At 41.2% G+C, this 27,879-nt stretch overlaps 3 protein-coding genes and 1 long non-coding RNA gene across 5 annotated transcripts; 2 read left to right on the top strand and 2 right to left on the bottom strand.

The window, feature by feature from the left end:
- The first annotated feature begins 41 nt into the window (after nt 1-41).
- pdpr (pyruvate dehydrogenase phosphatase regulatory subunit) lies at nt 42-14,233 on the top strand. The gene is made up of 18 exons (XM_030414469.1): nt 42-177; nt 866-1,139; nt 1,338-1,471; nt 1,945-2,026; nt 2,259-2,422; nt 2,617-2,738; nt 2,964-3,081; nt 3,613-3,762; nt 5,569-5,761; nt 6,022-6,146; nt 6,279-6,434; nt 6,854-6,987; nt 7,321-7,469; nt 7,549-7,661; nt 8,183-8,277; nt 8,442-8,531; nt 8,650-8,832; nt 9,464-14,233. Exons 2-18 carry the CDS (start codon nt 877-879, stop codon nt 9,869-9,871), a joined length of 2,679 nt encoding a protein of 892 aa, XP_030270329.1. The 5' UTR covers nt 42-177; nt 866-876; the 3' UTR covers nt 9,872-14,233.
- A 192-nt stretch (nt 14,234-14,425) lies between these two features.
- On the bottom strand, nt 14,426-18,253 carry mrps11 (mitochondrial ribosomal protein S11). Its single transcript, XM_030414470.1, has 6 exons — nt 18,050-18,253; nt 17,740-17,847; nt 17,467-17,565; nt 16,561-16,690; nt 15,429-15,494; nt 14,426-14,726 (listed from the first exon to the last, which is right to left on the bottom strand). Exons 1-6 carry the CDS (start codon nt 18,136-18,138, stop codon nt 14,619-14,621), a joined length of 600 nt encoding a protein of 199 aa, XP_030270330.1. The 5' UTR covers nt 18,139-18,253; the 3' UTR covers nt 14,426-14,618.
- A 454-nt stretch (nt 18,254-18,707) lies between these two features.
- On the top strand, nt 18,708-24,604 carry mrpl46 (mitochondrial ribosomal protein L46). 2 transcript variants are annotated; one of them, XM_030413434.1, is made up of 4 exons: nt 18,708-18,996; nt 19,986-20,187; nt 20,566-20,736; nt 24,218-24,604. In XM_030413434.1, exons 1-4 carry the CDS (start codon nt 18,721-18,723, stop codon nt 24,460-24,462), a joined length of 894 nt encoding a protein of 297 aa, XP_030269294.1. In that variant the 5' UTR covers nt 18,708-18,720; the 3' UTR covers nt 24,463-24,604. The 2 variants fall into 2 exon arrangements, with proteins under 2 accessions (XP_030269294.1, XP_030269293.1); XM_030413433.1 differs by having other exon boundaries at nt 24,215-24,604.
- Nucleotides 19,640-26,537, bottom strand: LOC115579768 (uncharacterized). Its single transcript, XR_003983723.1, has 2 exons — nt 26,361-26,537; nt 19,640-20,209 (listed from the first exon to the last, which is right to left on the bottom strand). It is a non-coding gene; the product is annotated as an uncharacterized LOC115579768 (long non-coding RNA).
- Nucleotides 26,538-27,879: the final 1,342 nt, after the last annotated feature.

Below are 27,879 nucleotides of genomic sequence, written 5' to 3'. Positions count from 1 at the left end.
GGTCAGTGAATGTGGAATCACTTTGAAGGTTTGGACCGGAAGTGCCTGTTGGGATTGACGCTGGTTTGACATTGGTACTGACTGCTGTACCCAAACAAGACTTTCTGTCATATCACCCAGTCACTGGTATTCACTCCTGTCCTTTAAATACCTCAGCGCCTGGACTCGGTTGATTCGGTGAGTTGCATGTCGCTGTAAACAATGAAAGAAGAACCACGGAGGGAAAGTTTGCGGTGGCAGAGAACATTCACAGTAGCTAGCTTACTGGTAGCATTAAGCTACGCATGCTAGCTACTTCTACCACCAACGGCACCTTTAACTTGAGAAACTCGAAAGACACGAAATGTCACGAAACCTTCGCAGAACTTTGGCAGTGTACAGTTCTGTTAAAGCTGCTGAGCTCAAAGATAAAGTTTCAGGATGGTTTACAAAGATACTAACGCATTATAACCTAACGTTAAAGCTAGCTATGTTGCTAAAGGTACAACGTTAACTGTTAACTGCGGCGATGCTTCAGAGCTAACAAGTATGTAACGCCAGGTTAAATATAATATAATTGACAGCCGAAGGACTTTTGTGAGATAACCTTGATGGCTTACTAGGCCCCGTCTTCGTCCCAAAGTGTTGAATACTATGCATAACGCCAACCTGCGTTACTTTGCAGAAACTTGCTGAATTGCATTCGTAGACTCCATTTAACAAAACATAAAGAAAGAACAGCACTGTGTCATCTTGAAATCTTGTAGAAATTAGGTTTGTTAGTGTTGACATTCTGCCTATCCTTTAGTAACCTTGAATCCTAGAATACACACATGACCAGTATGTAAGGCTGTGCGTTTGTTTGTGTGTGTGTTTATGGTTGCAGAAAGCACAGCTATGTGCAGCTGTGTGCGGAGCTCCAGGGCTCTGTCCCCTGTCCTGCTCCCTCGGCTGCTGCTCCCCCAGACGGGCTACAGATTAGCTGGCAGGAGCCTCTGGACCACCCCCCACTGTATGGCTGTCAGTGGAGACTCCCAGCTGCTCCCACTGCCCAGCCAGGCCCGTGTGGTGATATGTGGAGGAGGTGTTGTGGGGTCATCAGTCGCCTACCACCTGGCCAAAATGGGCTGGACTGATATAGTGCTGCTGGAGCAGGGCAGGTGAGATAATGTGTTTGAATTCATTTACCTGGAATGATTGACATTTTGTGAATCTTCTCAAGCACAGCAGTGTCTGCTCAGTCACCAACTCTTGAGTTGTGACTTCCATGTTATTTGGACAAATAAAGAGTCTTTCTACATTTGATTAGATAATGCTCTGCTAATGCTCTGTTGCATGCCCCGTTATCTTGTTTGCAGACTTGGTGCGGGAACAACCAGACTATGTGCAGGCATTGTCAGTGTGGCCAAGCCTCTTTCCATTGAGTGTCAAATGGCAAACTACTCCAATAGCCTTTACCAGCAGCTGGAGGAACAGACTAGGGTCAAAACAGGTCAGCCACTGGAACATATTTTGCTTTCATCCGTATTTCACATATTCTGATGCTGTTCATGAAGACAACTGTTTTTTTTCAATATGACTACTACTTGTATCCTTACTGCGAATCAACTTTCTAGGAAAATTTTCCAGATGCAGATTTACGATCTATTCTGTTACCATTTCTAATTTTATCTCCCCAGGGGATATTAAGGCAATAAAGCAAACAATTGCTTCATGGTTATAACCTTGTATTTCAGTGCTGTAAATCTTACAGTAATGCAGCTTAATCATTTGCACATGACATGCACTGCTAGAAAAGGTATCACGAGATGTGCCTTGCTGAACACTTCCCACATGTTTTGTGTTTTTCCAAATCTAGAATGATAACTCCACTAGAGTATTATCATGGCTTTACTCTGTATTTTAGCTTTGAGCAGTTGGAGATCTGCAGAGTCACATAATATGTGGTTTGCTCATGTGTTTCAGGGTATGTAAACACGGGGTCTTTGTGTCTGGCCCAAAATCAGGATCGCTTCATCTCTCTGAAGCGCCTGGCATCCCGACTGAAGTAAGACCCGGAAACCTTACATTCATATTTGGTAGTGGCATGATGCTGTAATGTCATAGCTCAAACATATCAACTTAGAAGGCTTACTTTTATCATTTGTCTGTACAAGTCATCTCTGGTTTATTCAGATAAAATGTTCAGAGTTGTGGAACCAGCTTATACGCATTACGCACATACGCATTTTGAGTATTAACTCTGGCGTTCATCTTTATCTTTTTCACCTAATCTTCAGGGTTATGGGGATCAGCTGTAACATCATTAAGCCTAAAGAAATAGCCAAACTCCATCCTCTTGTCAACATTCATGACCTGGTGGGGGCACTCCACCTGCCTGCAGACGCTGTGGTGTCTCCACCTGATGTTAACCACGCCCTGGCTGTGGCTGCTGCTGGACACGGTAAGAGACTCAAACTCACAACTTCTGACTGAACATTAATGGACTATTGTACCAACATACTTTCACAAGTAATATATTAACTCAAACCTTTGTCCCTCTGATTCTCCTCCTCTTCACTGGCATCTTCTTCCATCCTCCCCCCTTTTCTCCCTTTTCTTCCTCCTACATCTCCTTATCTTCCTCCTCCAATCCAGGCGTTCAGATATTGGAGCGAACCACTGTTCAGCAGGTTTTGGTAGAGAAGGGTCAAGTGCTGGCAGTAGAGACTGACCGTGGCTCCATTGAGTGTGAATATTTCGTCAACTGTGCTGGACAGGTAAACCTCGGAGTGGGATTGTGGGATATACATCGGTAAACATAAAAGTTCTCAATGCCAGCTTATAGCGGTGAATTGATTATATTTTTTCAACAGAAATCTCACTTATATTATACTAATACTGCTTTAAAATAGCTAATCTTATCTGGTAGGTTGGCACAGTCAGCATACCTTTTGTTCAGCAGCAGATGTGCGACATATTTGTTCTATATGTCTCTGGTCTAGTGGGCGTACGAGCTAGGCCAGGCTAGTGAAATGAAGGTGTCCATTCCACTTCATGGCTGTGAACACTTCTACCTCCTCACCAAACCTCTCCGGGAGACACTTCAACCCAACATGCCAGGTCTCACTCTTCAAGCACACGGGAAAATTGACTTTTTCTTGCCGCAGGCACAGTTGCTTATGGTGCATAGATAGATAGATAGATAGATAGATTAATAGATAGATAGATTAATAGATAGATAGATTAATAGATTGATTGATTGATTGATTGATTGATTGATAGATAGATAGATATACTTTATTGATCCCAAGCTGGGAAATTACAGTGCAGTGCATGTGTCAATGCTAATAGTTTGAATGCATTTATACCTTAAAAGGAAAACACATTAGAAGATACACATTAGAACCTAACTTCTCTTGATTCTTGTGACTTGGCAGGCTCACATTTGTTTACATTGCACTTTGAAATGATTTAGCCTCTTGGCCCCTTGTAATGATTTGATAATAAATCCTGAACATGGAAAATTAAAATAATTGTTTACAATGACAGATCATTTTTTCTGCTTGTTAGTATCAGTTAACATGAGGATAAAGGTTGGCTACGAACAAGCCCAGACGAGGTAATCTAATTGGGCCTGTGTCCTGTCTCTAGTGGTTCTTGATATGGACGGCAGGATATATGCACGGCCATGGCAGGGAGGTCTTCTGTCTGGCGGCTTTGAGAAGAACCCAAAACCAATCTTCACGGAGGGCCGCAACCAGCTGGAGATACAGAACATGCAGGAAGACTGGGACCACTTTGGTAATGGATGGGGGGGGGGTAGCTTTAAATTAACGTTGTTAGAGAAAGTGACTGTTCCTGGCTGTAGACTGTTGGTTGACAGATGTTATTCTTTAAATTATCTAGATAATAGGTGAGATGCAAATGTCGCAAAACTGTATTTTCTTTTGGCTGACAATTTGAAAAGTCTTGTGATAGATTCATATTAAATGTCAGGTTTTGGTCTCTGCCCCCCTCTGAAGGAAATGTCAGGCTTCTGCACACACTCACCATTTTAAATTTGTATTCAGCAGTTGCACAGAGACGGAAGGAGTAGTTGTAGACAGGGCAGACACATTAGTTGATCCAATCAGTAGTCAGTCATGTAGCACGGGGCGTCTTTTGTTTTGCATAATGATGGTAGACAGTCTCAAGTTTACTTAACTGATGTGAGTGAAGTGATTTACTGAAACATTTGCAGTTTATCCCTAAGAGCATTGCAGTTTTTGACTAAATTGCTAGCCCTCATGCTACGTTGCGCTCATTATTGGGACGACCTCTAGCCTTTCCTGTCACCTGACCTGAACTGCTGTTTTCCATGGTAACAGGCCTGCAGCCCAGGGCGCTTGTTTACACAATCCAGTATGATTTCCTGACAAATGACCCCAGATTTCTTTCCACTACATTTCAGATTTTTGCAAGACTAAAATCCTGGTGTTCAATTCATATTTGGATTAAAGTAACCTTCAATAATGGAAGGAATAAAAGGCTGACGCTGGGTCAGTTCAGGTATCTTATGAGATCTGTTTGTTTTTTTGTTTTTTATAGTACAGGTAGGTTTTGAAATGTTTTTCATGCTATTCATTTCACATAAACTGAAAGCAGTACACTTCAAGGTACACTTCTCTATACACGTTAAAACACACACAGAAACACACACCTGTTTTTTGGCCTTGGCCTCGTGCTTGTAATCTGAGATTCCTCGTGCAGCGTGACTGGTTGTCGTAAAGACGCAGTATATCACCAGCAGACCCTGAACTGCTGCAATGCATAAGTCAAACTGGCCCGCCCCTGGTCCTCCTACAGCCGAGTTATAGTTAGTATTTACATGGCTTTACATTTTTTATTTTATTCGCATGTATTTTCAAGGTTGCACTGAAAAACAATGTGTTTCATTAATATACATATGAGTGAAGTATTTGATTAAACACCAGCTCACATTCTGTCGCCAATTGTTCTATAACTGCTTGAAGGTATAAATGGAAGTTTTAGTAATAAGTGGAAAACAGTGAAGTCTGGAGTGTTTTCTTTTCTGCATGTTGTTAAAAAGAAAACAAATGAAAGATTTTATGTTTTTGCATTTTTGATAATCGGATCAAGAGTCCATCACATATTTTACTTGCTGTGGGCAATAGACTTTTACTGCCGCTTTTATGTTGGAAAACCTGCTGGAGTGTTTATGGCACAACATGGGGATTGAATGTGGTCCCTGCTGTGCAGCAGGAACTCTAGCTTGTAGAGTATTTTGCAATAGAACATGTTTTGGTTCTGGTGGTGATCCACAAAGGCAATTAAAGACAACTGGAGCAGTTTGTTTATTTGTGTTTTGCAGTAATTTGAAAGACATGAGCGATGGGGTTAATTGGAAACAAAGCTTCAAATGTTGACAAGCACTGAGACTGACCGTTGCCATAGCTTTAGGCTAATAGTTATTTAGATTATATTAAAGTTCATGTTAATTATATGATAGCATCAATGATTTCAAAATGTAATATATTGATGTGGACGATTTTATAGAGAATTCCCTTAGCGAGATTGTGTAGCAACCTTCCTGTCTTCTACCTCCAGAACCAATGCTGAGTGCCTTGTTGAGGAGGATGCCCGGCCTGGAGTCAGCTGAGATCCTTCAGCTTGTCAACTGTCCGGAGTCCTTCACCCCAGATATGCGCTGCCTGATGGGAGAGACGCCGGGTGTCTCTGGCTATTATGTGCTGGCAGGGATGAACTCCTCTGGCCTGGCTCTTGCTGGAGGAGCTGGCAAGTAAGCATGCGTATACGTATGGTTGCTCGAGGAAAGCCTATTGTGTTTGTAAAAGACAAACTTTACCAAGTGGTTTTGAAGACTAGACTGCACTGCATTCTACAACTTATACATTTTTAAGGCGGCAACTGAAATAACTTCTACTCAGAAAATAATTCCGCATCAGTTTACAGATTTCAGTCATTGGCATTGTGATCAGAATATGTTTAGATTGCATTACACTGAAGCACAAATGGCATTTTCTGTGTTTTGGTGTCTAGGTACCTGGCAGAGTGGATGACCTACGGCTACCCCACAGCCAACGTCTGGCCACTGGACGTCAAACGCTTTGGCAACTTGCAGAGCAGCCGAACCTTCCTGCGACACAGAGTGATGGAAGTCGTGCGTGAGTACTGAACTCTTGTTACAGTCTATAACAATCCCCAGTTTCCAAAACCTTAAAGGTAGTTGAATATAATATATATGAATATATATAATTGGGTATAATTATATTTGTGCTTACAATGTCTGTGTCCAGCTCTGCTGTACGAACTGAAGGTTCCTCGCTGGGACTTTCAGACTGGGCGACAGCTGCGGACCAGCCCTCTGTACGACCGCCTCGACACCCAGGGAGCTCGCTGGATGGAGAAACATGGTTTTGAAAGGCCCAAATACTTTGTTCCTCCGGGGAAAGGTAGTCTCCAGTAACACGCTGCATTCTCTTTATATTGAAGTCCTTAGTAAGAATCCAAATAACTTTCTATGTAAATAAACAGATGCTGATATCACATGACTGAGGATCACTTTTATTAAAATGTTATTTATCCATAAACTAGTTATCGTCAAAAATGCTTACCCTATGATGATAAGATTGTAATCAGACTGCATATCATAGTAGCACACTGACCAGTCATACTGTGTTTTACTGTGGCTGGATGTGACAAACCTAAAATGGACTCTTCAGGGCAGTTTATTTTTGTTTTCTATTTCCTAATTTACAGTTTTTATTGTCACATGCTCCACTCTGCATAAATTACCTGGTGTAGTTTGGTTGTGTATCCTCAATGCTTCATGGCACATAACCCTATATTTTCTCTACCTCTGTGTGTACAGATCTGCTGTCTCTGGACCAGAGTAAGACCTTCTACAAGCCTGACTGGTTTGACATTGTTGGAGCAGAAGTGAAATGCTGCAAAGAGGCTGTCTGTGTCATCGACATGTCGTCCTTCACCAAGTTCGAACTAACTGTAAGTCCAATAACAACTTATAATGCTTAATCAGCTCTGATCCCAAAGGAAAGAAAACTGCTGCTGCACTCCTTCTGAGGGCTCAGACTTCAAAACACATATTGCTCGTCTTTGTGACCCTGTTAGTCGGCATGTGTTTTCCATCAGCTAGAATTTAGAAGTCTTTAAAAGTATTTAAAAAGGCGCGTGATGCAATTCTTCATCAACTTGTAGCAACTGATGCTACAGTTTCGCATTCTGCTTTTTGGAATGTTGAAGTCCAGTCGAGGAGTAATGCATTCACGGTGCTAAAGTCATGTAAGTGAAACCTTTTGGTCTGTCCTGATGTCCCAGTCAACGAAGGACCAGGCCCTGGACTTGCTGCAACATTTGTGTGCCAACGACCTCGATGTCCCTGTTGGACATATCGTCCACACCGGCATGCTGAATGAGAGGGGAGGCTACGAGAATGACTGCAGCGTGGTCCGCCTCAGCAAGAACAGGTTTGTGACACCCAGACAAATAAGCTACTGACACACAGCTGACCATAAAGAAGAACTCACATTTTTGTCGCCTCTCCAGCTTCTTCATCATCTCTCCAACAGACCAGCAGGTCCACTGTTGGTCCTGGATAAAGAAACACATGCCCAGTGACCCACATCTCCACCTGGAGGACGTCAGCTGGAAGTATACTGGTAAGCACACAGCACCGTTGTTGAGGTTCTGCAGTAATGTCACCATCTAGTGTCTACTTCGTATTACAGAATGGACAACACGAGCATCTCATATTCACTCTCCTCTCTTAACCCATTTTTTAAATTGACCTCATTTTGGGTTTGGTATGGCAGAATCAGACACTCGGGGGGCCACACATGTGGTTAATTACTGTCCAAAATATAAAATGTATTTGTAGTTTAATTACATTAACTGTCTGCAGTGTGAGCACCACCTTTATTCTAATTTTTTACATGATATGACACCAACTGAGGATCTCCATCACAAAACTTACCCATGACATTGAACTATGTCTTTACTGAAATGATTCTAATAGTCTTTTCATATTTCAATTGAAATTCATTTCTTACAAAGTTATGAGTTTCTTTATTAACATTTACTATGAACTTAGTCAAGAAACCTTTCAGGTGAAAGTGTCAGCCCCGGGCTGAACTCAACACGTGTTTCTGATGCGTTTATATGTCTGATCCTTTACCCACAGCTTTAAATCTGATTGGACCTCGTGCAATGGACGTTTTGGCTGAACTGTCGTATGTTTCCATGACACCTGACCACTTCCCCTCCATGTTCTGCAAGGTAGGAAACAAATGCTAATGATAATATGTAATACTGTAATATTTGTTGAAGTACCTGAGTATTAGCTGTGGCACTATTTAAGGTAGCACCAATGGATGTAGTAATGAAAGTGTCATTAACATTAGCACAAGTAACTGTTTGTGTGTGTGTGTGTGTGTGTGCAGGAGATGAGTGTTGGCTACGCTAACGGGATCAGAGTGATGAGCATGACTCACACTGGGGAGCCAGGTTTCATGCTCTACATACCTATAGAGGTGAGTTCACGTCTTGTCACCATTCTACTGGATAATTAATAAAGTCAAGCGTTTAGAAAGTGCTATATGTATACAGTGCAATTGGTCTTATTTCAGTATTCTCCTCTGCGCTCCACAGTATGCTCTGCATGTGTACAACGAGGTGATGTCAGTGGGTCAGAAGTATGGGATTCGTAATGCAGGGTACTACGCTCTGCGCAGCTTACGCATAGAGAAATTCTTTGCCTTCTGGGGTCAGGACCTCGACACCTTCACCACCCCGCTGGAATGTGGACGGGAGTTCAGGGTGAAGTTTGACAAGGTCTGTACAGCTGTGTTACCACGTCAAACTGTGTGATAACAATGTGGATTCTGACTGCTGCGTCCTCGTTTTGGTCACAAAACAGCGACTTGTAGCTGTTACCAAGCTAATTTTACTCAAGAGGAGATTTACATAAAGCTTTTTTTTTGGAAGATGAGGGAATAATGAATAATTCAGTATAATAAAAGGTACAATGTCATCTGCTTTGCTAAACCCTTAAACATCTGTGTTATAGTCTTTGCTGGGAAATGATCACCAAGCTGCACCTGCAGGCGCAACAGGTGCTACTTTACACCCGCAGCAGTGAAGTTTAGTTCATTTAGGAAACAGTGGAGCATCAGGTGCTGTCTGCTGCCACAGCAATAATGTCAGCACAGTATTGACAAATGGACCTCAGTGTAGAATTGGTTTCGCAGATTGCTTTCAGTTGAGTGGTCATCAGCTGATTCTGTGTCTTTGCTGTGAGGCTTGTAATCGAAACAATTTATGAAATGAGAAGTTTACTGTTGCTTGAAACAGAGCAAAACACCTGATACTGCTCTCTCTCATCTTTTACTTTCTCCTTTGCACAACTTTTTTTACCTTCTTCTCATTCTGACTCTCATTCCTGTCTTCTCTCTCCCTCTACCAGGACACAGATTTCCTCGGTCGTGAGGCCCTGATGCAGCAGCGGCAGGACGGAGTCTCACGGCGGTTTGTCATGCTGGTTCTAGAGGACCATGACACTGAGCTGGACCTGTGGCCGTGGTGGGGCGAGCCCATCTACTGTAACGGTCAGCTAGCCGGGGCGACCACCAGCAGCGCCTACAGCTACACCCTGGAGCGCCACGTTTGTCTTGGTTTTGTATCTCCGCCGCCAGGCCCAGATGGGCTCCCCACACCCATCACCCCAGACTTCATCAACCGTGGGGACTACGAGGTGGACATTGCTGGCCAGCGCTACCCAGCCAAAGCCAAACTGTACCCTTTCAGCTCCCTCTTCACCCAGCAGAAACGACGCAAGGACGAGATGGAGCTCAGCAACCTTCACGGGAAGTGATGCAGGCTAATGGAAGGCCTCGCCTTAGCCTCAGTTGAGGCTTCAGTGACACTCCTTCAGTTCACCAAATCCACTCCTGCACTTACTTTGCAGTGCCAACCTGTTGTCCCTTTTCTCGCTCCTAATCTGAGGGTTGTATGCACAATCACTCCCTGCATCTCCCTCTTTCAAAGTGCAATATTTAAGAGGCACCAAAAGCTTGAGCTGTTTCAAATACACAGCTCCTGAGTCGTCAAGTTCTGCAGTTCTTCTTTAGCCCTTACACTCAAACACAGCCCACACAGTCTGATTGGCTGGTGTGCAGACAGCCTGCAGTTAAGTGCCTTTGTCAAGGCAACATCAACTATATGTGTTGTAGACTCTTTCACTTTGTTCACTTTAAACCATCCGGAAGGGATTTTGACCAGGGTTCTCCCCAGAAATGTTTTGTGTAGCGGCGCACCGTCTGTCCGGGGGGGGGGGGGGGGGAAGAAGAGAGACACGGACAGACGGTCATCGCCGTCAGCCGGGAGCTCCTAGCCGTCAACCGGGGGACGGACGGAGGGACGGACGCTCGTCACCGTCACGCGCGGAGTAAAAAGGTGGCAAAAATGCTTGGGCGCCGCGCCAAAGCCGTATAATGGCAGGGAAAACCCTGTTGACCGACAATCTTCTCCAGTAGTGTTCCAGTCACTGTAGCGTTTCGACACTGCACAGTCTGGGAGAGTCTGAAAGAATTGTCATTCAGTGCTGATGTTTAAATGCCGACACAGTCAGTGTAGCTGTTGACTTTATTGTCCTTTACAAATTGTAGATTTGCTGCTGTAAACAAGATGAGTGATGTGGCCTAATTCAGATACTTTATCCTGTCCACTACTACTATCATCCCCACTACATCATCCTGAAAAATGAAGGGTTATTAGTTAATTAAATATCCTTTGCAGTCAGGGGAAAAGAGTCCTGGGAAATATATAATCATTCGTAAACTGTTGTGTTGTGTGCTGAAAATGATTCCTCCTCCGGTTGTGTTGAAAAGGCTTCTCAGACTGGTCTAAAAGCCTCAGACTGAAGCAAAACGAATCATACGTTTTCAGCTGTCCTGTGTTGTCGAGGTTGTGGTTATGTGTTTCGACCCGTTATTTATGTCTTTTGGTTGTGTTGAAGCAGCGTTGCTCTTGATGCTCAAGTTTTTGTTTTACTGATGAGCTGCTGAATGTGTGGTTGATGTTCGGTGACCCACAGATGAGGGAAAGCTGCGCCTGGACCTGTACTCCCAGAGTCCACAATATCTTAGTTTGGCGATTAGATTTTTGCTTGATCCATAGTTGAGATGTCTGTGTGAAGGAAGGACTTCATTTGCATTTGAAATAAAGCAATGTATTTTTGTATAGCTAGTGTGTATAAAATCTCTATTTTCAGTACTGCACATTTTTTCAAGTTCTATCAGCTCTATAAATCATCTTTACTATGTACATTTATATAAATTCATCAAGTGATTAAGTGTCACGTCCCCTTCACGGGTCAAAGGCAGGGAGAGTTATGGAGCTGGAAGAGATGCTGTGCAGAACTATGTTCTGATAAAAGTGGCAGTTGAAATTGTGATTCATCCAGCCATCGTACAGGGCAAACATTTGACACCTGAGTGTTTAGTCAGTGTGTGAGCTCTGTGTTGTCAAAAGGCTCCGCATCAAACTGTGTGTTGACCTGCTGCGAACCTAAAAACATAACGCCTTACAGACTTTGAGGTGCAAAAAAAATCTATACAAGTGATGAAAAATACAGATACATTGTGTAGATATATCTCCATATTGCTGTTACCTCCATACTTTAACATTCACCACACTAGTTTTATGATGCTGTTGCAGTCAGAGTTGCAATACATGAATGAAGATTATTTGGCTCAGTCTTATCTCTGGCAGTGAGATATTGGGAGTGATTGTGTGTGCTTCAGGAGGAGGGTTGAATATCCTCAAATATAAACAAAAAGACAGACCCAGCATGGATCCCACTGCGATAACTCCCAGTGACAGACAGATTCTCTTTTATCTCCCCATTTCCCTACTTGAAATCCTCTGATCTCAAGAGCCGAGGATTCTCAGCAGCACCAGTTCGGTCTGTTTCAGGCCCGTTTGAAGCACTTCTATCTCTGAAAGGGGGAAAAACGGCACTCTTTAGAATTGCGCACAAAATAGGAATATGGAACGTTTCGCCAAATAGTACTTGTTAATGCTTGTTTTAAAAGAACCGCTCACACAAAAATGAAAATCAAGTCATTATTTACTCAACCCCATGCAGACGGAAAGTTTGGGAAGTTCTGTAGTCCACAAAACATTTCCAAGCTACAAAATGTGTCTATGCAGCTCGCCCAGCATAATCCAAACCTTCACAAACCCAGAGATTGCAAATTGATTTGAAAATGTTTACACTGAAATTATTTACAGACAGGCTGCATGCTAACACTTTTAGCTTGGCAGCAACAGTGAAGATTTTGGCTGTAAAAGGGTGTAAAAATGTTTTTCAAATCAATTTGGATTCTCAGGGATTCTTGAGACTTGAATTACATTGGACAAACTGCGTAGACACATTTTAAGTGTCCTTTCAGCTTTTTTACATTTTCAAACAAGTCCCCATCGACTCCAGTTGATTAGGATAATGTGACAACACTGTTTTGCTGTAAAACTCCAGAAATGATTTGTGGACATTGAAACTTACCCCAACTTTCCATCCACATGGTGGTGAGCAGATAATTACTTAATTTTCATTTTTGGGTGAACTTTAATCTGATTTGGCTTTTGATTGGTTTGCTTTTATCTCAGGCTTCTCCACTATACATGATGTACATGGAGCCCATCTCAAAGGCAAAACAAAGGGCTTATTTCTCTTTGTGTGTGTGTGTGTGTGTCTGTGTAAAAAGGCACTAATGTTAAGTGAAACATTTGCATGTCAGAGCGCAGTGAATCATCATCACTCCTTGTATCAGTCCATTTCAGTGCTGTGTCCTGACCTCCTGGTACTGGGACACCAGTGGTACCTTTGCTTTGGCTATATATGATTCACTTTTGGGGTCTCATTTACACAAGAAGCAACATTTTTCTGATTTATCTCATTTTGTTAGTTTTTTTTTCATATCAGTATTGTATAAATAAGGTCCCATTAATAGCAGATAATTAATTGTGTGGCGAGGACACCTCTGGATTCTTTGTACAGGTGACTAAAAGACAAACTGCTGTGTTGACACTGATCACATGTGAGTGAGTAATTGAAGGGAATCGGCCACAAGTATTTGCACTAAACCAGGGCAGCCTGAGCCTGCTGTTACTACTCTTACTATGTCTGTGGCGTCACATGGTTTCTGTTATTCTAGATATTCGGAATCTGACAGTTTTGTTGATTGTCAAAGGTTAAAAAAAGAATTCAGTTGCACTTAATGAAAATATAATAAACATTAGGAAAAAAATGGAAATGTACAGTTAATTCAACATAAGTTAATAGTTCACTGTAAGCCAATGGAATGTGTTATTTATCATTTATTAAAGGTGCAATATATTGGAATTTTATCTGAAGACATTCAACAATTAATTTAGTCAATAAACTAAAATTATCAATGAAATTTAGAAATAACAGTTTGAACATTATGAAGTCTTTTACTTGAGTTGCAGAGATTCTACTTAAGTTAGCACGCTAACCAGCCTGGTGCTGTCCAACATTCCTGTCAGTGGTGTAAAGCTCAGAGTCTGGACTACATGTGCAGCTAAATGAGTTAACTAGCTAACAGCAGCTACAGTTAGCAGCACTCAGCTGCTTCTCAAGTGATATTTGTTTTAAGTATGAATTTGACGAGCAGCCAATTCTTAAATATTGCACCTTTGAGCAATTGTAAAGGTTCATGAACGTCAGTTGCAACTTTTACAACTAAGAATTGCTTGATAAAGGGTTCATAATGCATTTCATCAGGAGAAAAATAACTAGTTTAATTAACAATACATTTACCATTTATTAATGATATTTATTGTTTATTGTCAAACTTTGGCTGAATATCGAATATAAAGTCTCGGATCTAAAAAGCAAAAGAAACATGAATGGTAAAACCTGAACATGTGTAATGTAAGTTCTGTAATAGTCTGTTGTATTGATAACTAACAGGTGAAGGTGTAGTGTTTTCTCTTTCAAACACATCGACACTCCACACCACTTGATAAGTTTGATGCATGTTTGTCTCTCATGTAATGTTTCCATTTTAACATGACTTGTACTTGACCGATTTGTAAATGCCAGCTTTTTCTTCAGAGCTTTACAATAATGTATTTATATCATGTGCAACGATGTTTGGCTGTCCAATGTACTTCAAGTAATAAAGCAAGAGAACTTTGCTCATACAAGAAACTTGAACATGCTTCATCTGTTCTCCTCAGATGTTGTTGTGTTGCTGCCAGGTTACAGGGTTCAGTCCCCATGGCTACCAGTGTTAAAATAGAACATGTGTACAGTGGTGAAGCCCTGTGCTGTTTCTCTTCCCACACAGAGCCATCAGCCCGTTTCTACAAACATCAGCCAACTAATGAACATCAGAGCGCCTGCAGTCACACTGAAGGTTTATTCATGTGTCATAAGTCGCAGCAGAGGACTCAAACACCTGTTCTCTGCTCATTAATAACACTGTCTGCAATTATTTCTACAAACGAACTGTGTAAGGTACAATGAAACACTTTATTAACATATCACAACACAGGAGCTTCCTCCTGTTGCATTGCATTCTGGTACGCAGAGGTCATGTCCTTCTGGCTTTACGTGGGCGGCATCCATTGTGTGGCACGGGGGTGTTGTCAGTGATGGATACCACCTCCAGGCCTCCCATCGTCACGCCTTTGATTGCAGACTGCACAACAGAGAAAAACACATTCATTCATTAACAAAGTTAATGGGAGCAGATCAACATGTCTGAGGCTCCTTAAATGATCCTCATTATAAAAAGACTGAAATTAATTTCCTCGTGCAGTGACGGGCCTGTCAGACGTGCACTGCCACTGTTACAGACACGGAGCAGGGTCAGCAGTACACAATGCAAACCGTGGTTTCATCCTTATTCCCTGTTGGGCCCATACTTTCTAAACTTTTAAATGCTCGACTGTAACTTTGAAATATGAGTCCACTTATGCTCATGATATAACCATAAAAACAGTCACGTCAGTTGACTGGAGGCAGAAAATGTCACATTTAGCCTCAGCGATTTTTCATTGAGCAGAAATGACAAGGTTCCAGTTATCCAAATGTGAGGTTTTGTTCCTTCAATCTGCTGCTTTCGGACAAAACCAGCTTCATGACTCAAAACTTGGAAAGTGCAATGTGCACTGTAATCTATCTTTAACATTTAATAGACTCGAAAATTACATTAAATGATAAAAAAGAAATGAAAGGATGAGCAATGGAAATTATCTAGTTGCCACAGCAACAACATTAGTAATGGTCAACTGTGAGATTTACAATAATTTAAGACTATTTGGGGGGAAGGCTACAGATAAATGAAAATGGAATCACAAAGCAATGATGCACAATGGAAACGTTTTCTTCTTGCACTCACCAGACGGCCAGGACCGAGGCCTTTGACCACAACACGGATGAACGTCACTCCCTTCGCTGTGGCTCTCTGTTCAGAGAAACAAACACGGAAGATTGGAGGTCAAAGGTCAAAACAGCCACAAATTGCTCCTGCAGCTACACGTTGTGAGGATTTTCAAACCATGAAGTTAAACTGATGTAACCCTAAATTGTTAAAATTACTTTATGTCAGTTAACTCCACTGCGCTTCATGAACACTATTAATTCATCACCTTTAAATAATGTAAAAAAATCCCAGGAAGTTCATCCAAGTTCAGTCACATTAACAGAACAGGAACAACCTTAGAATATACAGCGACTGTGGCCATAGTCTAACATGTCTTTATTTACAGGTTTTACCAGCGACCTGTGACTTAATGTGAATTGTAATGAGTTGTAAAGCTAAAATGATTAGTCGATTAACACAAGATAGGCCACAAGTTGTGAGGATTTGCTCCTTCTAATGTGACAGTAAACTGATTATCTTTTGGTCTTGGAGTCACCCAATAAGCCTAAGCTATTGATTGGTTAATTGAGAAAATAGGTACCTCAATAGATAATAAAGTAGGACTGCATTGATTATTTACATTGTCTGAGGTAAAGAATAACTTGAAATAGAGGTTGACCAAAATTATACTTTTTCAAATGGTACATTTCTAGAGCTTAATCTGCTATTAAATAATACAATAAAAAGATTAAATTTACCATATTTTCATTCAACTAAAAAGCAGCAGATCAGAGGCTCAAATAATTCTAAGATTACGGCAACACCTTGAAAAAACAGTTCATTCCTTCAGTGTGTTTACTGCGAATCAGTGTGACCTTACCCCTGTTAGCCAGCAGTCTACATAAATCAAGCTAATAAAAAGTCTAAATAAGCACTTAACACCAACTGCTGCTCTCTGTCACAGTCCTTTGAGAAGGCAGCTTACTTAAAACAAACATTCAAAATTCAGAAATCAGTGACGTTACACTGTGTTGAAGCAGGATGTGACCTTCATTAATATTCATTTATTTTAAACAAATGCCCGTCCTGCTTGGATAACAGGGTGAGGGTATTAGAGAGTTAACCCTGCACCTGATCCCTCACATTACGCCACAGGTGTAGGACTTACCACTGCAGCAGAGATGCCTGCAGTCTGAGCAGCGATGGGCGTCGACTTCTTGACATTCTTGAAGCCTTCTGTTCCACAAGATGTCCTCACCAACGACTGTCCCGCGCTGTCCGTCAGCTGGATGTGTGTGCTGGGACAGGACAGACAGTTTATAGGCTCATTCACTTACAGCTGATGGGAACAAATCTTTACTCACACACTGTCAGGCTGATTAAACATTATATGATCACCATAGCTGGTCTGCCTGCATCACATGATAGCTAATGACTATTCTAAAATGTTGTGACTTTGTCTGCTTTACTTCCAACAGCTTCTTCGTGGTTAGGACTCCTTTCCAACAAATCACTTTCTACTCAACTCAACATCCACTACACACTACCTCCAAAATTAAATGTTAATTTCCTTTTTGATTACTTGCAGCTGTTTGTACTTGAAGTGATAGATAGAAGTTACAATCTGCTCTCCAGCAGCACACTAACAACACTGATAAATACTTTTCCATGCATCGTCTAATGAGGACTAAAGACCTTTTTCTGAGTTGTGACGGTACAAAACTTATTTTGTTTTTCCACTCTGTCCATCTGGAAGCACAACATTGAACTTTTGGTTTCATAAATTTGAAGGTGAGCAAGATAAAATGCCAGTTTTTTGCTGCGTTTTGACTTGCCAAAGCAGAAACATCTATGAATTCAAAGAAGCTATTACTTGCTCTTCAGTTATGTTTGCACTCCACATTTTCCCCACTAGGCTCCACTGACCCAACCTAAATTATAAGGACAAATAAAATTATCTAAGTGAATTATGGACTCATATTGACTCATATATCCTCATGGAAACAGGTGACAATTTTCCAAAATGCAGACAAATTAGGATTTATTGACAGCTTTACTTGCAGATACCACTTACTTATTGTATGTGGCTTTAATGTGAAGGATTGGTAACTCCTCAAACTTCTTTCCTCCCCATCTCAGTGGACTGTCCTGACCAGGCAGCGGAGGAAAATGGCTGAGGGATTTAAACTAGGGTTAATTTCTCATCAACATTATTTATACTGTAGTGACTGACTTGTGTTCAAATTTAGTGAGCATTCACATAAATTAAAGGGAAATCCATGAAACACTTCAGACTGCTTTAGTCAGTGGACAGACATGTGCAAATGCATGTGTGTGGTTGTCTGACCTGAAGTCTCTGGAGGTTTTCTCAGTCTCTGTACTGGATGCTGCTGCTGTCTCCTGAAGTCTGACAGCACTGGTACATAATGTTCGCTGCAGCCCACTGCTTCCACATCTGTGCAAACAAAACATCATTAACATCTTCGTTATCAACCTGATTTTTATTATCAGAGAAACAATGTTAGGTTATGTCATCAGAAAGTTATGTACAGTCACAATATAACACTCATGAAGCAGGCGGACCCGATCAGAACTAACGTTAGCCGTTAGCTGTTAGCTCAATAGGATGCTAGTAACCAGAGCCATGAAACACTTACAAGGAGCTCCCGTTTGCATTTAGGGAAACAGCCAGCTGCCGACATGCGTTAGTCACAGAACTAACTAATATACAATTTAATTTATACATGTCTCATGTGTTAAAATAAAACTATTTCGATATCAGACAGTTAGCTATTTGACACATAACAAACGTGACATTGAAGGAGCTGGGAATCCAGACCACACCAGTAAAATCTTTTTATTTTGAGGTGTGCCGAGCTCATAACAACATGGTTTTCACGAGTGCAAATACAACATTCACTTGTAGAGATTAACAGTTTGTATTGATATTAACTTTGCAGGTAGCAGAATATATTTCTGTACTGCACACAATGAGATTTATGTATATATTATAAGGCTATTAACATCATCCTCCCCCACTTTTGTCTGAATGGACCGTTCTGTTTCCTGCACAGAATTGTGGGTAGAACTAGAAACATGCTGCCTTAAAGGACTTTGTAAACTCTCGTAAATTGGAAAACTCAAGACAAACTCTCCCTTCTAGCCCTCAAACAACAACACACCTGCCGTACAACTTACATTGCAGAATAAAAATGTTTTTATCTTCCATTTTGGTACAACCTAGGAAACAACGTGGTTGAAAAATCACACTTCTAGGCTGTTTTCATGAGTAGTTGCCAGCGTCATTATTTTTATGCAGAAACATTGAATGCAACAGAAGAAGATGGCTGCCCCCTGTAGAAGGATGGCGAGTCGGTCTCTCTTACAGTTTCTGTCTAGTTTTAGCAGGACAGCGGTCGGGAACACGGCGACTCGTCCGTTTTCGAGCACTTCTGTTTGTCGGGCAGCTCTGCAGACCAAAGATGCGACGGACAGAGCGACTTCTTCGTGGACTCTGATGGCAGCCGTGTGTCTGCAGAGGCTTCCGGTCATTACAGCGGACTACAGCCCCATAGAGGAGCGGTTCCAACAGTTGTTGCACCAGGTGCGTTTGTTCAGTGCTGAAGACTGTGTGAACAGTGATGCAGAGAGTGGCAACACGGGTTGTAGTTACTATGTGATCAAACTATCCCACATTTCACTTGGATATCAGTTTTATCTCACACTCTGCAATAAGGAGAGGTTGACACATGAAATGCTCTCTCGATCTCTGGTTTACTTATCCATCTAAAAACTACGGAGACATCAATTTTATTAACAGTTATGAACAATATATTGTGTGACAATGATGCAAACATATGCAGTGGTATGGAATGTGCAATTTGTTGTTTATATGTCATAACTACAGCTAGTAAAATGTGGTTTTGAGATATTAGGGAGGCTCTTTAATTTGACATACCGTCAGCAATCCAACTAAGATATCTGGACAGTATGTTCCGTTCATAGAGACCGCCATATAATTTCTTTATACTTCAAATGAGAAGTTCTGCCATTGTCATGTAATTTGTCTTCTTGATAGACTGTACAACATCAACAAACACTGTGCAGGCATCAATCTGATTCATTTTTATTTTTATCTGTTTCTGAAAGAAAAAACTTGGCAAAATGACTGTTTCCTGAGTGAACGACAAAAGTTTCTTCAGTCAGTCTCAAACTGAGATGTAAAACAAACGAGTAGAAAAACAGAATTTAATCGGCTCGTCATATTGCGATGAGGTTTATTGTAATAACATGTGATTTCCATCCGTTTACAAGCATCATAGTTGGAGGCTTAACTCAAACACTTGGTCACTTCCACTTGAATTGCTTCCTTGTCATTACAAAGGTGTGTATGAATAGTGGTAGATGAAGTTCTTAAACAAAATATAAAGGGCATATACAGTATGGAATAATGTCAAGTTACAGAGGGTAATGAGGTAGATCACTGTCAATTTGTTCCTTCACAAACATCAGACGACACACAGCAATAATCTCCATAGTCAGTAAGAAGAGGTCCTGGGGTTTGATCGGAGACACGCTGTGGCTTGATTTCAGATGGAGCAGGAGAAAAGCTTGCTGTCGGACCACGAGATAAAGCTGCTGGAGGACGCTGAGAGAATGAGTCGCAAGCAGGCAGACGACTACGACTCAGACGAAGAGGATGACCACGGGGACCAGGACATCGTGTTGGCTCAGGACCTGGAAGACTCCTGGGAGCAGAAGCTGAAGAGCTTCCAGCCAGCGCCGAGGGTCAGAGGTCAGTGTGTGAAGTGGACAAACTGTTTGAAAAAAGAATGTAAACTGTATGAAACTATTCATAAATATTATCAGTGTGCCTGATGAAATACATTAGAGTGTTCAGCCTTTTGTCTTGCTCCAGGCATTAATCAAATAGGACAGAATGAAAAAAAGATAATCTGAAGGCATCACGTACATCTTTGTTTAAAGTAAATTACCAGAGAGGAAAGAGACTTACATTATTTTTTTGACATTCAGAGAATCTACTCGCTCCAGCACTCCCAATTTGCATTTCATTCCCCGTGCCATTTCCAGTGTTTGTGTAGTTTTTGCTCGACAGTCACACGGAGAGACGTAGCTGTTGTGAAGCGTCTGATGATTCTTGTCTCTTGTTTAGCTGATGTAGATAAGGAGCTGACCTCACCGGAGCGCTGCCTGGCCAACTCGCTGCTCCTGCTGGCCGAGCAGGAGGTCGGCGGGCAGAAGCTGTGGCTGCTGCCTCAGACTCAGTGGCAGCAGGGAGAAACACTGCGGCAGACGGCTGAGAGAGCCCTCGCCTCCCTGCCAGGTAATACCAACATGACTTTTAAAATGTTGATAGAAGTCATGTGTAAATGAAGCTGCTGATATTTTGTGCAGATATCCTTCCTTCCTTCCTTCCTTCCTTCCTTCCATTTCTTTTTTGCAAAGATCCCTCAAATGTATTTACAAAACACTTGTGACAAATATGTGGAATGGCAGCGTGATACTTTACAGTTTAGAAATAAACTTTATTATCCAAAATGACATAAAAGCAATTAAACTGTTAATTTCACTTGAAATTAAATTATTATTAATTACCCAAAATCAGCGCATTTCAGGCTGTTATCGATATATCTTTGAACGGCCAATTTCGGTTGATAAACAGTATTTAATCCCAAATCAAAATTGAATGAATCAAATGAGTTGCCAAATGAACAGAAACTGTGGTCAAGACACTGACGAGGTTAGAAAAAAACAGATTTTTTACTAGAAATAATAATTTTGTCCTTCAAGCTTTCGTCAAAGAATCGTCCATTGGCAACAGTCAGCATGGTTGAGGTCCGGTGACTGCACTGGCCAATTAAGTGCGTGATGTCCTCGAACACACAAATGCTGATGCTTCAGATACTCGACTGACCTAAGGAAGGACAGTTTTATTGCTTTGTCAACATCAGCACCAAGGTTTGCAGGGTGTTCTAAAGACCAATAAGCCTTTAAAGGTCCTATTTCTGAAAGTTGGGAATGAGACTCAAAATCAGCTTTTCTTACAAATTTTACCTTTAAACATGACAGACATGGATTAGCTAACTCAACTCAACTCAACTCAACTCAACTCAACTTTATTTATAAAGCGCTTTAAGCAGCCATAGCTGGAACGAAGTGCTGTACATGAAAAGAAATAAAACATGAAACATAAAACATAGGAAACAAAAAAATAAAAACAATAAAACAATAAAAATCTTAAAACAATAAAAACAATTAAAACAAGACACTAAAACACTAAAACAATAGCAGAGTCTCATGCTGGGTTGAAAGCCGAGGAATAAAAATGGGTTTTAAGATTCGTTCGTTCGTTCGTTCGTTTTCTTCCGCTTTATCCATGCGGGTCGCGGGTGATGTTACCGCTTTTATACCACCCTTTTCAAGGTGGAGCGGGGATACTGGGGCCAAATCCAGTGGCTCTATGGGCGAAGGCCAGGGTACTCCCTGGATGAGACGCCAGCTCATCGCATCGCAATCGCATAAGATGCGTTTTAAAAATGGACTAACACAATGGGCCCCCTTATTTCTGCTCAATTGTATTGTTTTTTAATGGAATATAATTGTGTCTTTCTTTGAATAATGAAGACATTTCAATGTGACCCCAAACTTTAGAGCGGTTGTGTATTTCGGTTCTTTTTAAATATATAATTATTTTCACATTGCTTTAATGGGACCCACTTTTTTTTTTTTTTTTTTTCCATTTTCTTCAGTGTGTTATATATGTAAAACTACGGAAGCGCATTGCATTCACTGGAAGAAAAAAAAAATTAGACACCTTATCTCGTAATTACGAGAAAAGATCTCGTAATTACGAGAAAAGATCTCATAATTATGAGAAAAGATCTCGTAATTACGAGAAAAGATCTCATAATTATAAGATAAGGTGTCTAATTTTTTATCCAGTGAATGCAATGTGCTTCCGTATAAACAACTCTCCCACAGAAAACACTGCACCCGAAATGCCTCGTCAGTAGTCCCGCCTTTAATTCTGCAACTTTGTGACATCACACTATGTCACACATTTGTATCATTTATGCCTATCGGCTTGTTTGGTGCGTAAGAAATGATTTAGAACAGCTACTCTGTTGTTGTTATTCGTGCTGGCTCAGGTGTGTGTGAACTGACCAGTCAGAGCAGACTGGGTATTCAGGAGGAGAGCCTGAAAGAGACGGGTGCTAAAACAGATTGTTCCAGACAGAAGGAGAATACTGTGCTGCAACACTGGACAGTATGAGAAAGCTGATGAGTTTTTTGAGCACTAAAGTATGCAAACCGGTTCTAGTTAGTTACCCAAAATAAAGTAGTGAACCTGAAAATGAACATAATATGTCTCCTTTAAAATCTCCAATCAGCAGTCATGATGTCCTGAAAACAAGTAGATTTCCATGTAACTGTAAAATTTTGCAAAACACGACATCTCTGAATTACAAAGGTGCACCTTTGGTTACATAATAAGAGAGATGATATTCTTGGGGATTCTTCAAACAGACAAACAGAAAATGCGAACTGTTTTATTGATGTCAGTGAATTATTTTGAAATGTGTCGTTGCAAAAAACGAGACATGTCTCTGTTATCAATGCACTGTTACTGTTACTGATACATGGTTATAAATAATGTTTTTATTATTTCCAGACTAACTTCTGTTCTTTACCCAGTTATTTATTCTGGAGAATATTAACCGTGAATAAAAAAGAAGGAGTATATTGAAGCGCGAGGAAGGCATGAGAAAATGATTTATACATATTTTAATTAACCTCAAAATCATAGCTTAAGACAGAATATAAGGTGCTGTTCAAGGCTGTATTATTATCAACATGCTCCATTTGCTGCATTATGGCTCTATCTACACTCTTATCTCTTTTGCTGCAATGACCCACTTTTATCCTCTGGATCATTTAAGTTTAATGCGATCTTATCTAAAATAGCTGTGTGGTATTTCAGTACAATCATCCATATTAACGACAACAAGAGGGTCGGATCATTCGAAAGCCTCCGAGCAACGATTCATTTATATACGCAGCGCTTTAACAATCATATTCCCCTTGCAGTAGTTGCAGGAGTAGTTGTCGTATCCACTTAGACCTCCACTGGTGTCCGCTGTGGATTAGACTTCAAGAGTGAGGTAATGACAGGAAGACACTCTGGGGTCACGGCTGGCAAAACATGGAACAAACGTTCCAGTGATTTGATAATGATCCCTCGCACAAGAAATTTTACATTAGCTGTTAACCGTCTCTTCTCTTTTTTTTTTCTCTCTCTCTGCATCCGATGGAAATCAGGCCTTTAAGCTCTCTGAATAAAAAGCCAGTGACCGACTATCTTAAACTGTTTCACAACACTGCTCATGAACTATTAATGTGCCAACTCCATCAATCACTCCCCATTAGACCTTCTACTTGACATTAACGCGTGTCAGATGGAAGAGGGTTTTATTTAAAGTGTCTTACAGTAGCAGGAGTCAATCCATTTTTAATATAGCTGGACTCGGTGGGAATTGAATCTCTAACATGGTCGCCGTGCAGCCTCAGCCTGCATGTTGAGCCACCAGGGAGCATGTGGTTTAGATGACACTAGACTGGATTAGAACTTAATTGAGAAAAGTGTGTTGTTGTCACAGCAGAGAATGAGAAACAGAGCATTGGGGTAATGCCACACTTAATTAGACGATAGTACGACCGCATTAAATTTTAGGAACATCTGCACTTCAGCTCACCTTTTGTCTCCAGATGAATTAACTCACAACACGTTCTCTTTCCCTCAGCAGCTGGTTTCAAGGCGACTTTCCTTGGCAACGCCCCCTGTGGAGTGTACAAGTACAAACTGCCCAAAGCGGCGCGGACCGAGAGCTCGGTCGGAATAAAGGTGTTCTTCTTCAAAGCCGTTCTGTCAGACGGCGGGCCCCCCGCAGCCCCAAACCCTTCTTTGCTGTGGCTGAAGAAAAGTGAGCTGCAGCGCTACCTGAAACCAGCGTACATGATGAAGGTCGAACCATTCATCCTCGAACTGTGATGCACAAAGACAGGGATGCTGACTGACAGAACCATACTTATGATGCTCAGAACGTTACCCTTTTCACTTATCTGTCGTCCTGTATCATAAAATGCTCTTTCATTCAATATATGTGTATGAATAAATTGTTTTTCCAAACAAACTTTGTGCATTGTGGGTTTTAAGTTAGCAGAACTCTCAGAGCTCACCTGCACTTTACATTACCAAGTGATATCCACTGTAAAACTGCCATGAAATGTTCTTTTAATAAAATTGGTCATAAACATTGACTTATGAATAAAGGGGCTCTGTGGCACTTAACCGCAGATTAAACACATTAACTGCAGGCTTGTGTGGGGAACTGAGAGAGACGTCAAGGCGTAATCGGCTCAAATACGTCCAATAAAAAAAATATTAATATTGGTACGTGTAAGTTGTAATAAATTGTTGCATAGAGCCCCTTTAAAATATATTTGTGTTATAAGTAGGCATAAAGGGTAAAAGGCATTATTGCTTGGGAAATTAGCAAAAAAGTAAAAAAAAGAAAACACCCTACGTCGCAACGTGAAAGAAACTGTCCCTTCATCCGGACCCACAAGAAAAGTTGATGTGGTCTATTCATCCTTCAATTAAGTTTCGAGGAAATCCGTTGAGTAGTTTCTTGGAAATCCTGCTGACAAAGCAACCAACAGATGAACCTGGTGTCGTTTGCATTTTTTGCATCTTCAGTATATTAAAACATGCTAGATGAGACAGAATCACATTTCCTCTCCACTTATGTTGACAATATAAAGGACAACACACCTTCATTTTGTTTTACTTTGTTTACATGTGGCGGACCCTGCCACCTTTCTACTTTCAGACAGTGTTCTGGGGACCTTATTTCCCCTGAGAACAGCTTGTTTATTCAGAAAAAAACAGCTTGTTTATTCAGTTCTTGAAAAAATTGATATTTCTGAGTTTGTATTATTAACATCATTAATATTGAAAATGTTAAAAATCTGAGTTTGAATTTCTTCTCCAAAACTACATCGTGCCCCTTTTATCAAATGCATGTTAAATCGTGGTTTACTTTAAAATAAGAGCTTTTCTATTCTACTTGTGTTTCTCAGCAGGTTGTAAGTATACAGTGTGTTCACACTACAGGTCCTAACAATAGACCTTTTTCACAGCTGACACTCTGACTTGTCATAGCAGAAAAAAGAAAACACTGGTGTAATTAATAACATTAACAATGGCCTCAATCCAGTAAGCTATTCTGCTGAGCCACAATACCAGGACCCAGGGACTGGCTCACCTAAGTGGAGGCAGCATTACTAATGTAATTAAATGTACCTGTGCCTTGACTTTCATGATATGTCATAATATTTGCTGTGAGAAAGCACTGTTATGCATTTCATTAATGCTGCGTGTTCTTGATTATAAGAATAAGAGCAGAAGCAGTTGAGTTCAGACTCTCTGAGGCCGGTCCACAACAATACCCACACAAGATGCAGCAGAAATGATCTTACATAAGATTTCCTCTTGACTGTTTCAGTATATTGAAGCATATAATAGAATGCATGATGGGTCCAGTTAGGACAGGATGTGAATGAAGCTGTGATTATTGATTTGATGCAGCCTTGGCATGACATTTTGGAGGCCTGTCATTGGCTGATTAAGTCCTTGAGTGGGGGTATTTCAGGCAGACATATTTTGAGTTCTTACCTAAAAGTCAGTCAGATCTTAAGTATCACACTTAGACTTTGATGAAAGGTACTTCTACTAAGCAGAAGAATATTTTTAGGACTTTATGCAGATCATTTTTGACTATTGTGACTCGAAGTCTAGGAAACTTTAAGACTAATTCTTTGAAGGCTAAGTTCACCTTGAAATAAGAATTCAGTCATTTAGTTAAGACTTAGTCATTATCTACTCACCTCTATGCCAATGGAAAGTCCTGTAAAGTCCTGTTGGGCTTCACAGCAAAACAGTGTTGCAGCATTCTCTTATATAACTGAAGTAGATGGGGACTTGTTTTTTTTGCACTCTCAACCTGCGGCTGAGCTCGTGCACACATATCAGATGGGCGGACCCGTTCAGCAGAAAAGTTGCATTTAACATACCGCTTCGACGTGCTGCCAACTCTAAAAACAGAACACACACAGTATTCTGCCACTCCCACACACCGCAATGATTCGCTAGCACACAACCAATCAGACTTCGCATGTTGAATCGGAGCAGACGCTGTCCACGCGGTTCCAAAAGCTTCCAACGCAGCTGAACACACTGAACATATTTGTTCCCGACCTCGTCCGAGTCTCCCCAAACACTTCAGACCCGGTGTGTTTCAGGCTGTAAGTGTTCAGGCTACAGTGAAGATTTGGTTCCGGGGCTTCCAGGATCCTGGATTAAACCGGACCAGCTGTAATGAAGCCATTTTATACTTTTCTCGATTGTTCTCGATTCTTTTGACGTTTTAAAGTCCTCATCTGCTTGTTTTGTTTATGACAATGCTGCAACATTGTTACGCTGTAAGGAAGAAATGTTCAGTGGACTGTGAAACTTCACCCAACTTTCCATCCGTGGAGAATCTGCTGAGGAGTCAATGACTGAATTTTCCTTTTTGGGTGAACTTTTCCTTTAAGGCTGTAGACCTAGTGGACCACAATCAGATATCACCTCACCAGCCATAGTAAAAAAGGGAATAAAACACTAATAATATGAGTATAAACTGAACTTAGATCAGAGGGGCTCTTGCTGTGAGTTGTGTTGGTCTTTTAGAGCTGCAGCAGTGAATGAGATCACACTGAAAACTGAACATGGAATGTGATTGCTGCTGTTTGGAGTGGACACCTAATGCTGAACTGTGTGGGCCCGTCACGCCTGCTCCAGGTGAACTGTTCAGCTCCAGCAGCAGGCACGTTCTCATTGTCTAACAATAGATGGCAGTGTTTGCACACCGGCCGAGGAGGAGCACTGTGAGGCGCTGTGTAATTATGCCTGTGTGGTGACCTCAGAGGGGGACTGCAGAGAGAGCTTTTCTGATCAACTTGGCTTCCTCTTCCTCTTACTGAAAATATCCATCATAGCAGGCTAATGTTCCTGTGGAATATAGCTACGATAATTCGTCTTAGGTAAGAGCATTCTGATGTTCCCGACCCATTTTCAGCAATCAGCCTGTTCTTTCTATTCATGCCTCCTGGGACAAACAGTTAATGTTGTAGAGATTTGTGTTAGTTTTTTTTCCATCTTTATTTTCCAAGTTCGCCGGCTTGATCCATCAGTTGAGATGTGAGATGTGAAGGTCAGGTCGAGCTAATGAAGGCCATTCGTAGCTTTTCGGTTTGCACACAGGACCACTTACTACTCAGCCGGCTGCAGTGGCCCCCCTGCTGCCCTCAGTGCTGCTCTGGTACCTGATGTCAAATCAAGGTGTAATCACAGGGACAAAAAGAG

The sequence above is a fragment of the Sparus aurata genome, chromosome 4 (assembly GCF_900880675.1).
Source record: "Sparus aurata chromosome 4, fSpaAur1.1, whole genome shotgun sequence".
Lineage (NCBI taxonomy): Eukaryota > Metazoa > Chordata > Actinopteri > Spariformes > Sparidae > Sparus > Sparus aurata.
This window is presented reverse-complemented; position numbering and strand designations above follow the sequence as displayed.

Coding starts and splice junctions, on each gene's coding strand:
- pdpr (XM_030414469.1), top strand. CDS start 877: ATGTGCAGCTGTGTGCGGAGCTCCAGGGCTCTGTCCCCTGTCCTGCTC. Junction 5,762..6,021: donor CTTGCTGGAGGAGCTGGCAA/GTAAGCATGCGT, acceptor TTTGGTGTCTAG/GTACCTGGCAGAGTGGATGA. Junction 8,833..9,463: donor TCAGGGTGAAGTTTGACAAG/GTCTGTACAGCT, acceptor TCCCTCTACCAG/GACACAGATTTCCTCGGTCG.
- mrps11 (XM_030414470.1), bottom strand. CDS start 18,138: ATGTATAAATTAAATTGTATATTAGTTAGTTCTGTGACTAACGCATGT. Junction 17,566..17,739: donor AAAACCTCCAGAGACTTCAG/GTCAGACAACCA, acceptor TAAATCCCTCAG/CCATTTTCCTCCGCTGCCTG. Junction 14,727..15,428: donor GCCTCGGTCCTGGCCGTCTG/GTGAGTGCAAGA, acceptor TCTGTTGTGCAG/TCTGCAATCAAAGGCGTGAC.
- mrpl46 (XM_030413433.1), top strand. CDS start 18,721: ATGCAACAGAAGAAGATGGCTGCCCCCTGTAGAAGGATGGCGAGTCGG. Junction 18,997..19,985: donor TCCAACAGTTGTTGCACCAG/GTGCGTTTGTTC, acceptor GCTTGATTTCAG/ATGGAGCAGGAGAAAAGCTT. Junction 20,737..24,214: donor AGCCCTCGCCTCCCTGCCAG/GTAATACCAACA, acceptor TCTTTCCCTCAG/CAGCTGGTTTCAAGGCGACT.